At 34.9% G+C, this 14015-nt stretch overlaps 1 protein-coding gene across 2 annotated transcripts; it reads left to right on the forward strand.

Annotated features, from left to right (window-relative positions):
- Positions 1 to 7241: 7241 nt before the first annotated feature.
- On the forward strand, positions 7242 to 13985 carry LOC111876271 (protein DETOXIFICATION 31). 2 transcript variants are annotated; one of them, XM_023872824.3, is made up of 8 exons: positions 7242 to 7617; positions 7756 to 8297; positions 8491 to 8577; positions 9303 to 9359; positions 9486 to 9724; positions 13115 to 13233; positions 13480 to 13566; positions 13680 to 13985. In XM_023872824.3, exons 1-8 carry the CDS (start codon positions 7327 to 7329, stop codon positions 13743 to 13745), a joined length of 1488 nt encoding a protein of 495 aa, XP_023728592.1. In that variant the 5' UTR covers positions 7242 to 7326; the 3' UTR covers positions 13746 to 13985. The 2 variants fall into 2 exon arrangements, with proteins under 2 accessions (XP_023728592.1, XP_042755402.1); XM_042899468.1 differs by having other exon boundaries at positions 7541 to 7664.
- The last annotated feature ends 30 nt before the right edge of the window (positions 13986 to 14015 follow it).

Genomic DNA, 14015 nt, shown 5'->3' on the forward strand with positions numbered 1-14015 from the left:
TGTATACCCTTGCTACCCAAGGGCATGGGATGAACTGGAAGGACCTTTTATGACTATATATGTACACATGATATATAACTAATATTTAAACGACTTTCGGACGAGTACCCGACATCCCACCAGACCACATCTCAAGCGCGAAAAGGAAATAGGGTGGATAATCTTCCTAAGTCTTTTAAACATTTCTTATATAACTATACATATAGAGGCATGCAATTTATAAAATAAAAGCATAAATAAGTTTTTTAGAACATTTGAAACATAATTATTATTTTAAGAAAAGATTGACTTGATGTCAATCTATAAAACAATTTGAAGGCATGGGTTTGATAAAACAGTTTAGTATAAAGAAACATTTGTTTGAAACACAATTGTAAATAAGTTTGAAATGTAGTATACAGAGTAAAAGGTACAGTGTAATAAGGAGTTTAAAATATATAAAATGTTTTATAAAAATCATTTGAAGGAAACTGTTTGGTAAAACGGCTAATGAGTAGCCAAATCATTTGAATGTTGTATATTAATCACATGTGATTGATATAATAACTAACGTAATTCTACTTATTAATCACATGTGATTGATATAATAACTAGCATGATTCTACTTGTATCCCCCCCCCCCCCCCATAAAACATTTAAAAATAGTTTAAAATATTAGTTAAGGGGTATGAACTCACCTGCAGTAAGTGACTGGAATTGAACGGACTGTTATCGTAAGGAAGGATCGGGCAAGTGCTTGGTGTCAAGTGAAGAATTAGACACACACAATGATCCTAATTACATATGAAGACATATGTATATAAATAATTAGTGATTAAAACACTAATTATACAAGTATAAACATTTAAACGCGAAGAAAACACTTTTGGTCAAGTGCTAGGAGGCTAATGGGTTGCAACAAAGGAGTGCAATGCCTCTAATGGAAGTTTATGGTCAAATGACCATATGTCTTGGAGTTTACGGCCTAGGGGAGTAAACTCCTGGCCGTAAACTCTCAACCAAGTCCCTAAATGAAGTCTAACAATTATACAACTCATGTGGTGAATTGCTTCAAGGCTTAAACAAGTGTTTGGGCTTCCTAATAACTCCTTTGAGGGGTTTACGGCCCTGGGACCATATCCCATGGAGTTTACGGCCGTAAAATCCCTTGGGAGGGTGTTTATGATGCTTCCAAGTCCCATACTCACATAGGATATGTTCTAGGCAATTGTTCAAGGCTTTAGGAAGAATTATGGCACCATTTGGCACCATATATTGAGTTCACGGCCCTAACATATCTTGGGCCGTAAAGTCCCTTTTCTTGGTGTTTTAGTGGTGTTTGCTAGCCCCAAACACACTAGGGTACTATTCCTAATTTGTCTCGTGGCTTAAGGAAGGTTTTAAGGGCATTTTGGCACTTAAACATGGAGTTCACGGCCCAAGAACCTCCTTGGCCGTGAACTCTCTTTTACCCTTGAATCTTAATTGTTTTGGTGTCCTAAATATGTAATGAAGGCTTCTAGTTTGAGTTCTAATGCTTTGAGGGTCATTGGAACCCTTTGGGACCTTAAAATGGAGTTTACTCCCCAAGTGTTCTTGGGCGGTAAACTCCCAAATCATGGGGTTTTAATCCGATTTTTGATGTTTTCTAGTCATATACACACTAGCATACAAGTCTAAGGTAGTTACAAATCATGGGGAAAGGACTAGGTAGCATTTAAGCCACTTATTGGAGTTTACTCCCCAAGAACGTTCTTGGGCGGTAAACTCCCGAGTCTCACAGATTTGATATGTAATTTGTGTTTCTAAACACAATCTAAGCTATATAAAATAACTAGATCGAAGTAATCACAATTTGGGATAAAAACCCAAAGATCCGTGAGAGAGAATTTCGACTTTTCTCTAAATGGAATTCAACAAATGAACCAATTTGGTTCAGAATTCTATTTATAGTCCTGAGATATTTTTGGCAGAAAATATTTTTATTCCTGGAATGAACTCTAATGTCCTAGAGTATTGGAATAACAGTGTCGCACAAAACCCTAGTGCATCCACTCTCCTAATATCTCCTTAAGTGTAAAATCCTGAAAACTACCAAACTTATACTCGAAGTCTGAATTTTCACTGTAACTGCTCTACTTCTATTGGCTTGGTATGGTTTGTTCAGAATGGGAATTTCGGGTTGTCACAGTTTTCATATGCCTTAGGGTTTCTAGAATAGTCTTTGGTGGATAAAAAGGAAAGTGGATAATTACCCGGTTTAAGATAATCTTGGATTAGGGCTTATCTAGGATTTCCTGACTGCCCTATATAAACAACCTAAACCCTACAATTTTCGGCCACTTGGTCTTTGGAAGACCTGGTCGAAAATTTGAGCCTCTCTTCTCCTTCTCAATCATCTTCCATTGCTAGTTTTGGGTGTGAACCACTAGAGGCGTGAGATTTGTGACGCTTGCTCTCAAGGTTTCATCAACACAAGGATTAGCATTGTCATTACTATATAACAATCAAGGTATGAATCTTCTAACCCTAATTGTGTATTTCGATTATATACTAGTATGCTAGGGTTTTGTATTTTATTGTTCAAGTTGTATGTTCAATTAAAGAAAGCATAGATCAATTATTAGGTTTGCATGCACACATAGATTTTATTATGTTTTGCATAATACCCATCAAGAAGACCACTATGCTAGGGTTTGGGACTATGCAGCTGCAATTAGGTTGACTAATTCGGGTACAACTTACTTGGTGAGGGTAGAAAGTTATCAGGGGTGTAACTATTTCAAGAGGTTTTATGTTGGCTTCAAGGCTTTAAAATATAGATGGAACAAAGGATGTAGAAGGGTAATAGGACTAGATGGTAGTTTCTTGAAGGGCCAGGTAAAGGGGGAGATTTTAACTACTATTAGGAAGGATGTAGACAACCATGTCTACCCAAGAGCATGAGCAGTTGTGATTGTTGAGAATAAGGACAAATAGACCTGGTTCATTGAGAATTTGGTTGCTGATTTGGATCTTGGTGCTGGCAATGGATTGGTTGTTATCTCAGACCAACACAAGGTACCAACAACATGTGTAACACTCATTAATTTTTACATATATTGTGTTTGTTTGTTACTTATAGGGACTTCTACAGTCTGTGGCATACCTACTCCCCCATGTTGAGCACAAACAATGTGCTAGACACATCTTTGCAAACTTTAGCTAGGAAGAAATTCATAGGATTGGAGCTAAAGACTTTGTTCTGGGAAGCTGATATGAGTACAGTGGAAGGGGACTTTCTTGCTACAATGAAGAGATAAAAAAGATAACAAAAACAGGATACACCTATCTTATAGCAAGGAAACCTGAAACCTAGTGCAGAGCCTTCTTTTCTCATTGGTATGCTTGTGAAGCAGTAGAGAATGGGGTCTCAGAATGTTTCAATGGCATGATCAAAGAAATAAGGAAGTAGCCTCTACTTACAATGCTTGAGGAAATAAGGATTCTCCTTATGAAAAGGTTTTATCATCAAGGTCAAGAGGTATCCAAATGGAGGGGTAATTGTGCGACTAACATACAATTAAAGATTGATGAATTTGGGAAAGATATGAGGTAATGTTAGTTTTTATGGGCATGTATCCAAATGTATTATGTATTTATTGTTTATGTGTGTAGTTTTTTTGTTTTGTGTGTAGTTTGTGGACAGTGGTGCCAAGTGGTGGTGATGTGTTTGAGACATGGTATTGCTACAATAGATACATGTTTGATTTAGCTACTCACACTTGCACCTGCAACTTGTGGAAGTTGTTTGGCATACCATGTGTTCATAGTCAAGCTACAATCAACTATATCCACAAAGATTCAATCCAGTTCCTTTCTTCTTGGTTCCATAAGGACAAATATGTTGCAACATATATGCAGAACATACAACCTATAGGTGGAAGCAACTGTGGCCAAGGACTGAGTTTATTAAACCATTACCACCCCTAGTTAGAAGGATGCATGGAAGACCCAAAATAAAGAGAGTGAAGCATGCATCTGAATCACAAGATGTCAAATACCCCTCACAAAGGTTAAAGGTTCCTAGGACTATAAGGTGTGGAAAGTGCCAACAACTTGGGCATAATAAGATTTCATGCACAAATGATAAGGTACCTAAGCCCCTGTCCCAAAAAGGAATATTAGAAGACCTAGGAAAGATGGGTGAGGCCAACCGATCTTTGACCAATTCCCTCCAGTTGGGCCTGCTATACCAAGAAGGAATGGTGCTCCTCCTATTTTGGAATCTGGTGATCAAGATGGTGCTCCTCCAGTTTCTGAATCTGGTGATCAAGATGGTGGTACTGCTGTTACTCCTATGAAAAGGACTAAGATGATGGCAAGGAGAGGAGGGAAAACAAAGGTTTCTAGATCAAGTAAAAATCACCAAAGAAAACACCTAATGGTAAGCAACGTATGATTCAAGAAAATGAGGATGTGTCCCTAACCTGTGATGAGGCTTTTGATGATCTTTTCACCCATACACCTAATGGTAAGCAACACATGAGTCAAGAAAAGGACGATGTTCAAGAACAAGAGAATGGAAATGAGGTGAAGGTGAATGAAAGACTAACTTTAAAGGAGTTGCTACAGTCTGGATATACACATGCTGATGCATTGGTTGCTTTGAAAGAGGTATGTGTTGTTAAATTATTTTCTGGCTTTCCTATTGTGGATTTACTAAGTAGACTACCATATTGTAGGTTTATGGAGAAGTTCAGGAAATAGATGTTGATGAAAGAGATGTTCAGGAAAGAGAGATTAAAGAAAGACAGGTTGGGGAAAGAGAGATTGAAGAAAGAAAGGTTGAGGAAAGAGAAGTTAAAGAAGGAGAGGCTGAGGAAGGAGAAGTTGAATAAAGATAGGTTGAGGAATAAGAAGTTGATGAGAGAGAGAGAGAGTGGTTGGAGCAAGAGTGGTACCCTTGGATCCTAGTTCTTACAATATCCATTGGGAGAAAAGGAGGACTCCCTCTGAAAGAATTAGGAAACTAAAGCTCAGGAAAAGGATCCAAGATATTGATGGTGGTGATTCTACCAAAAGCCCTTGGGTTTTAGATTAAGAAGTTGTGTTTAAGGGTTGAATGGGTAGAATGGGCATTAGTAAATAGGTTACCCTTTTTGTAAACATCTACTTTTAGTACACTTGTCTTTTGGTAATAAGCTTCCAATTCCTATCAATAATGTTTGGTAGAATTGGAAATTTGGTTCTAATTAGGTTACATGGTATGGTAGTGGTTTGTGTGAAGCTTTGTAAAGTACATTCCCTTTTTTGGGTTGTTAACTGACATTGACATTTTGGAAGCTTTGTAAACTACATGGTATGATTGTTAAGTTATCAGTATATGTGTCTTGATCACTATAATTGTTGTTACCTTTCATGTTTTGGTTAGTTTGTTAAGTAGGTTGCTATTAAATTTTTAAGATTTGGTCATTTTTATACATATGTATGTGTTACAGGTATTTGCCATTATTAAGACATAATACATTGTTATCATTAAGACATAATAAGTTATTATCATTGTCATCTCTTACAACACCAAAATATTACCATACATAATACATGCATCAACTTATTGTCTAACTTGACCAGAATACCCATACACCTAAACTACTACTACCATTCCACCTGAACCTAACTAATGCCCACAAGTTTACAGTTCTTTAACCACAACATTGTGAACCATAAACCCCATCACAATCACCACCACCAAAAGCATGATCATCATAAGTAGCTCCACCTTCAACAGGTTTAAAAATATCCACTTGAATTGCTTTGTTGTTCTTGGCCTCCTCCGAAAGCTTCAAAATCTTCATTCCAAATGTTTTATTGTTCTTAGCCTCCTCCAAATCCATATGGAACTTCCACATAGTTTTCTTGTAGTAAGTATTTGGCAGTGGTGGATCAAGCCACAAAAAAATTCGCATTTTTTAGAGTCCTGCACAACCACCACTTCTTCATACCGGTTCAACAATACCACAAAAAGAAGCAGGAAACTTGATATTACCTGATAGTTTGGACACCCCCTGAATTTCTTCCATGGATTATTGACAGTTTTGGAGATCAAGAATGTCGTAGGTTCATCACACTCGCATCTCAAATCTTAAGACCAACGATTCCTTAAAGTTCATTCTATGTACCCTTGTGTGTGCATGTTAGAGGAGCTTACCATCTTACAGGATTGACGTTGGAGAAAAGAATGGAACAAAACCTAGCTAACAATTGACCTCCAACGTTCGTCTTTGCTTTGTAACCTGCTGAAACTGGTGAACGAAAAATTAAATTCAGGGTTTTTTTCAATTTAGTGCCAAAATCATGGGATTTAGTGATATTAGTCGTATGTAAAAACTACAACAATCTTCCAATTAATTTTGCTTATGAATAAGATGTAGTTATTGTAGGAAAATTTAGAGTATGTGGTGGAGATCTGGATACCAACTTGGATCGTGATATCACTTTCTGAAATGATATTTCTACCCTATGCCTGGGTTACAAGAAATTCAGTCTAGGATAATCCAAGTGGACACTTACGTTTCTAGGCACAGAAAACATAAGTCAATATGCTAGAGGATTCTGTGAATGTATGATGAAAAATGAGAGCTTAAGATCGTAACCCCCTTCTGGAAAGGAAGAGTTGTTTATATATTAAACATGATTAGAGTTTCATTAGGGTTGGGTCGTCATTAGTTGCTTTGGAAGCAAGTAATATCAATCTGGATCTAATGAGGATTTAGGGTTACCAAAAACTAACGAGTTTCGTTAGTTTTACGATAATCACCCTCAAGAAATTGAATTTTCATTAGCGGGACCCCAGCCAGGGGCTCTGCCCCTTGGACCCCGCCAAAGGGGCGCTGCCCCTTTGGAAACTCCGGACACGGGGGCGCTGCCCCCGGACCCCCCGACTAGTCGTCGAACCGGCTTCTGACTTGGTCTTATACATGTGTGCACTTCGCACAACCCCGTACATATATTAGAGTACAAATCATGAAGCTCCTTAGCTCACATGTTGGTTCCAGTTACTTAAAATGACATGGTGACACTAAAATCACCAACACTATTTTACCAGCTTTTGTTTTTTGGGCCCCGACTTTTTCCATCGATCTTTTCTTGAACTTATATTGTTATCGAAGAGTACTAATGCAGCCGATTTCTTTTGTATTTTTGCCCCCACCAAATATAATACAACATTGTAGGTTGGTAGGTTTGTGTTCTTAAAAATGCAATATAAATAAGTGGATGTAAACCACCAAAAATTTGATTGTTCAACCCTTTTCTTCCCTCACACTCTACTCTTTGTGTACGTGTGTGTGGGGGTGTGAGTATTCAATGGAGAGTAGTAGCTCAGAAACGCCCCTTCTTACCGTTACAAAGAACGCTCACTTCAATGGCGACGTGGAAGATATCTCTCCAATCAACGGAATAAAAGATTTCTTTGTCCAATTTAAAGTTGAATCAAAAAAACTTTGGTACCTTGCTGCCCCTGCCATTTTCACTAGTGTAAGTCAATACTTACTTGGTGCCATCACACAAACCCTTTTAGGTCATGTTGGAACTCTCGAACTCGCAGCTTTCTCCATTGAAAACTCAGTCATCGCTGGTTTCTCTTTGGGAATCTTGGTTAGTATATATCTTTATTTACTGGTGGTCGATTGATCATAATTAAGGTCTCTCTCTCTCTACATGTATATGAATATGAAATATATATATATAAATGATTGATGTTGTCTATGATGTACATGTGCATGAAATGCACAGCTTGGAATGGGCAGCGCATTGGAGACTTTGTGTGGACAAGCATTTGGAGCAGGTCAGGTGAATATGTTGGGAGAATATATGCAGAGATCGTGGGTTATTCTCTTTGTGACTTCTCTCTTTATGATGTTCCTTTACATCTTCGCGACTCCAATACTCCTCTTCATTGGACAAACTGATGATATATCTCAAGCGGCTGGGAAGCTGGCTGTATGGATGATTCCACAGCTGTTTGCTTACGCCTTCAACTTTCCAATAATCAAGTTTCTTCAGTCGCAGAGTAAGATCATGGTGATGGCTTACATATCAGGAGTGGTGCTGGTGCTTCATGCCTTTTTTAGCTGGTTTTTGATGTTGAAGTTGGGATGGGGGTTATGGGGTGGAGCTATAGTGCTCAACCTTTCATGGTGGTTCATGGTGATTGCTCAGATGATTTATATTCTCAGTGGGACTTGTGGTGAAGCATGGTCAGGGTTTAGTTGGGGCGCCTTCAGTAATCTATGGGCCTTCGTTAAACTTTCCCTTGCATCAGCCGTCATGCTTTGGTATGTTCAGTAATTACCATATTACCCTTTTCTTTCCTTACAAACCACCTTTTTATCCAAAATATAATTACTTTAAAGTATTAATCAAAGACGACAATACGTATGCTTTTCAGAAAAGCATGTTTTTATTTTATATTGGTGTGGAAGCTTATTAACTTGAATGAATATAACGTGTTTCGAATGTTTGATGCAGTTTGGAGACATGGTATTTTATGGCATTGATACTTTTTGCTGGATATTTAAAGGATGCTGAAAATTCAGTGGATGCACTCTCCATATGGTTACTTTCTATTATTTTCATTTTATTATTATTACTATTTATTATTTGTTATTAATAATCATAAGATACTAATTAACAATATTTTATTTGTAATCTGTTAATAAAAATTTTAATCGATTCATATCACATTAGTTGTGAGACCCGTATATTATACGGGTTGATTAAAACAAAATGTTAAGTACGAACGATTAAATAGAAATTTTATTTGAATTTGAAATTGAAATAAGTGAAAATTATGAGAAAAAAAACATGCAAAAAATAAATAAATTAAAAATATGTGTTTAGTGTGTACTAAACATGTTAATTATAACAAAATGTTAAACATAAAGGTTTAAACTGTAAATTTATTTGGAATTGAATTTGAAATTTAAAATTTAAAATTTAAAATTTAAAATTAATAATCATTATATAGTAGGTTTAATTTATGAAAATTAAATTAAATTGAAAATGAAAATTAGAGTAATGACAAGTGGAAAATAAATACATTTCAAATTATGACAAAATGACATGTGCCTAATTTTTAGAGAGAAGGACATGTGGCAAAGTTATTTTCATTTATTAGGATAGATAAAATAAACTTCTTATTCCAATTTCAAACAGCAATTAATTAATATATATTATATTTTTTTACAAATAGACTTCTTTTCCAATTTTATACAGCAATATTATGTATTCTTTTTACAATTTTATGCAGCTAAATGTTTTACTTGTAACAAATTTTGTAGCACAAACATTTTAGGGGTGGCAATAACGATAGCTCTGGGATTCAATGCAGCCATCAGGTTAGTTTATATGCGTACAAATTCCTCTAGATCCAAGATTTTGTTTTAGATATATATAGTAAAATTATTAACATAATAAATAAATAAATCCAAAATTAACTTAATTTTGGATGCATGCATGTGCAGTGTGAGGGTGTCAAATGAGTTAGGAGCAGCCCATCCCCAAACTGCGAAATTCTCAGTTGTTGTGGTGGTGATTACATCCTTTTTGGTGGGTGTTTTGTTGGCTGCCCTCATTAGCATTTTCCGAAATCAGTATCCAGCCCTGTTTTCTGATAGTCTTGAAGTTCAACAAATCGTTTATGATCTTACTCCCTTGCTAGCAGCTTGCCTTATCATTAATGAAGTTCAACCTGCACTATCCGGTATGTGATCATGATTTTTTTTTTTTTTTTTTTTTTTTGTAAATTTATATAATTAAAAATTTAGATTAAATCTTGAGGGAGATGATTATTTCTTAGAGTGTGCATCGGAGTTAGTTTTATTCATGAACAAGCCTTAGACTAAGGTTCAACGTGACTAGTATATGTAACCTTCGGTCTTGACTTGGATTTATCTATGAGGTAAGGTCTAACCCTGGTAACAACTCATAAATATTGAACACTTTTGAATTTAGATTGTTAATTAAGGGTATCCACAATGCATTTAAATATCTTAAAGTTTAAGTGATTGGCACATTATTACTCTATACGTTGAAACATATTTATATATTTATGTAACCGTTAGGAAAAGTTTAATTTTTTTTGTTAAAGGGTTAGATACTCATTAAACTTCAAATTCATTAAATGCATTAAATGTCAAGAAAACATCTCATAATGATAAAGTTTAATTAATTAAATGACAACTATGTTTATTATCTCATTCAATTCTCTCCTTAAACTCTCCATTGTGAATATAATGGGATCCAAAATTTTCTAATATGATTTTTTAATATGGTACAAATCCATTAATATTTATATATTTGTTCCTTCATAACTATTACCCGCTACTCATAAAATTCATTACGTTTCACAAGAATTTAACATATTTTGTTCCACAATAATTTCTATTTCTCTCCTCGTTAATTAAGACATTTTGCACTTTCTATTGGTTATTAAACATTGTATAAAATTAACCCTATTTTTCTTTTTCCATGTGTATGATTGTACATGCTATGAACACGCTAGAATAAAATCATAATAAAAAACAGAGATTGCAAGATTGAATTCGAGCTCTAAATTGAGTGCATGGTTGTAGAACTTGCTACTCGGTACTTACTCGGCCGACTACCGGGTAGCAAGTACTCGGGAGTACTTGGGAGTACTCGGGGAGTACTTGGATTCGGTAATTCATATAGAAATATTTCTAGGGAAATTATATATGTCAAAATTATAAGTTAAAACCATAAGTTAAATGAAATATATAACAAAACTAGGTGTAAGACCCGTGTATTACACGAGTTAATTTAAAAAATGATTAAACATTAAAGTGTAAACAAAAAATATTTTTTAATATACAACTTTAAAATAAGAAAGGGAGAAATGTATTTATTGCAATTTAATATCATATATATGATATTTAATACTTTACATATATAAGTATATGACTTTAATTTTAAAAATTGAAACAAACCAAAAATTGACAAGCGGATAATATTTATTTCAAAAATACCACAAAATGACAAGTGTCAAAACTCATGAAAGATTGACATGTGGCAAAAAAACATTCATTTATTAAGGAGGATTAGATTAGATATATGTGAATACACAAAAACTAAAAAAACACACAATGGTCCCACTTCGTGAATAATTATTCAAAATTTAAGATATATATGTAGTAAAAATCACATATGTGTTTGTTAAATAATAAATCATTAAGTATACTATACTTATTAATCACCGAGTTGGTCGAGTTTTACAACAGTGCTCACTTCAATAAAGGGCGGATCGGGATGTACTCGGATTTTGTAACTCGCCTTGATAAGGGGCCGAGTAGCGAGTACTCGGGCAAATCGGCGAGTTTTACCATACTTATTGAGTGTATTGATTGAACCAAGGATTAACCCTAATGGATTGCTATACATGGGATATATTTATCTTAAAACTCTGAATCTAGATTAAAAGAAATAACACAAAAAATAAATAAATAAAAAAAAAAAAAACACGAATCAAGTTTCAAACGTTAGTCCCTGAACGTTAGTCCCCTACGTGTGTCATCTACAAAATAGATGTGAAGACCTTCAATAGCTAAAATAAAGGAAGGGTGATTATCAAGAATAAATGAGAAAATCACACACACACAAAGACACAAAAAAAAAATGTGGTTCAGTGGTTATAACCTACGTCTATGGGTTTGAAGTGAGTATTTTTATTCATTAGCTTGAACACGATATTAGAGTATAATTGAAACCTTAGCTATTAGTTGTTATATATGGAAAGTACAAAACTTTTAATAATTAGAATTGGGTTGGACTCATCTACACGCATAGCCTTCCGCCTGTTTCAAATACTTATCCCATTGAAAATTGGTATCTAGACTATTTCGGGTCTTCGATTCTCACAACACGTTTTTTTTTTTTTTTTTGAACGGCAAAAATAAAACATTTATTAAAGAAAGTCAGCAGACAGCTGGACAAACACAATACATACAGATAGTGTATTAAGGAGAGAGATGTAGATAAAATATCCTAGACAAAGCTAGTGTTGATCTAGGAATTAGAATTGGAAACCGAAATTAAGAATGAACTAGAATTCCCCAAGTGAAACCAAGTATGTTTGAGGCATCGTCGACCTTTGAATGAAGCAACACCAACAGGGTAGAACGGTACTACAGGTAAAATAGTGACAATGCATCACCTACTGTAATACGTCTTTTCATAGTCATCGTTAAGATACCCATTAACCAACATCAACACAAATGTCGATAATAACAAACCTAAAATCCATTGCATCCACTTGGACCTAAAACCCATAGACTTGCTTGCATTGCTGATTCAAGATACCCCTAACTTAAGGAATTGTATGCCTTCTCAATATCACGTTAAAGATAACCATCTTATTTTTGTGGCTCTTACACCACATTATTTGCTCATTTATCATTTATCATTAGAGACTCATCCAAGATTTGACGACGTCCGTCTGAGCAATATCACTAACGACAAAGTTGATGGCCTGTTTTTCAGCAGGTCACAAGGAATCTCAATATATCTTGTTAGATAATCTCGAACCAACTAAGACGGCACCCGATACTAGTTTATTTTTTATGGTACTTTGATTATAAGGGTGATGAAAGAGGCATTAATTACAACCCTTCGGAATCAAATCCAAGCTCTCAAACTCCACAACGACATCAATCACATTACCATAGAATGTGCCAAATTTTCTTAATAAACTCAAATGTAAAATTGTTTGGATATGGGAAGAATTTGTAGTAGCCAGGAAGAGCACGCTTGACTTTATCTGGGGATATAAGGTTGTCTAGAGATATTTTATCTTTATAGATATAGACATAATAAAATTATTTAAATAATTCCTTTTAATTTATTAATATATAGATAACTTAACGTAACACAAATTAATTATTGTGTTGAATTATTAGATATATAGCTAGATTTTTTTTAACTGCTAACACCCACCCACTAAATATTACTTCTAAACTACTCGTATATGTTTTACGACTAGGCTAGTTCATGTTGCCCGAATTTATTGCATGTGACTTGGTATTTGTAACTTTTCTGGTCTTGTTAATTGCATCTTAATTTCATTTGAAAAATGTAGGGGTTGCAATTGGGGCAGGATGGCAAGCTGTGATTGCTTATATAAATATAGCATGCTACTACATCTTTGGCATTCCTTTGGGACTCACTCTGGGATTTGTTGCCGATTGGGGTGTAAAGGTCTGCAAGCTAATTTTATTATTCCTGCATTCCATCATATAACCATTGTCAACCAATACAAATTTTATAAAACATCGCATGCATGTAGTTGTTTTTTTCCCATTTTGTCCCAACTATTGATACAAAAGATATGGATTTTTCAACCATGAAATGACATTCAAAAGAATTGTATAGGGAAAACCTTACTCTAGTTTCGATTACACTAGTCAAAATTAATATGTAGGCTAATGTTATCAAGTATTGCAGGGTATATGGATAGGGATGTTGACTGGAACAGTGGTACAAACTGTGATCTTGGTTTGCATTTGCTACAAAACCAACTGGGAAAAAGAGGTACTTTTCACCACATTACCAATTGTGTTCTCTTCTCATGTCCTAAAAGAATTTCAATCCTTAATCAGCTTTTCAAATTTGACTTGTTTCTTTTTCTTTTTCTGAAATTTTAGGCAGCCATGGCTGAAAAGAGAATTAGAAAATGGTCGGGTCAAAAAGAGGTGGATGTCGAGCAATAATTGGTTCAATAAAGCTAATTAAGGCGAGCGTTTTTTGTTTTATGCAAATGATTGTTTTAAGTTGATTCTTGTTGTAGGTGCGTGTGTTGTCTTTTGTTTGCTTTAAATTTCAGTTATTTAATTTTATCCTTGTTTTAATTTCCAAAGCATGTAACTTCGGTAGAATTCTCTAATATAACTATCCAGAAAGGAGAAAATTTTCAGCAGAAATAAAATTTGACACCATGATGATATTCCTTATCTAAGTACCTAATTAACGAACACCACCTT

The sequence above is a fragment of the Lactuca sativa genome, chromosome 1 (assembly GCF_002870075.4).
Source record: "Lactuca sativa cultivar Salinas chromosome 1, Lsat_Salinas_v11, whole genome shotgun sequence".
NCBI classification, from domain to species: Eukaryota; Viridiplantae; Streptophyta; class Magnoliopsida; order Asterales; family Asteraceae; genus Lactuca; species Lactuca sativa.

What these genes read in the sequence shown, in the direction of transcription:
- LOC111876271 (XM_023872824.3), top strand. Translation starts at nt 7,327, where the DNA reads ATGGAGAGTAGTAGCTCAGAAACGCCCCTTCTTACCGTTACAAAGAAC. An exon ending in GTGGATGCACTCTCCATATG is followed by an intron (nt 8,578 to 9,302) that starts GTTACTTTCTAT and finishes CAAATTTTGTAG; the next exon opens with CACAAACATTTTAGGGGTGG. An exon ending in TTGCCGATTGGGGTGTAAAG is followed by an intron (nt 13,234 to 13,479) that starts GTCTGCAAGCTA and finishes CAAGTATTGCAG; the next exon opens with GGTATATGGATAGGGATGTT.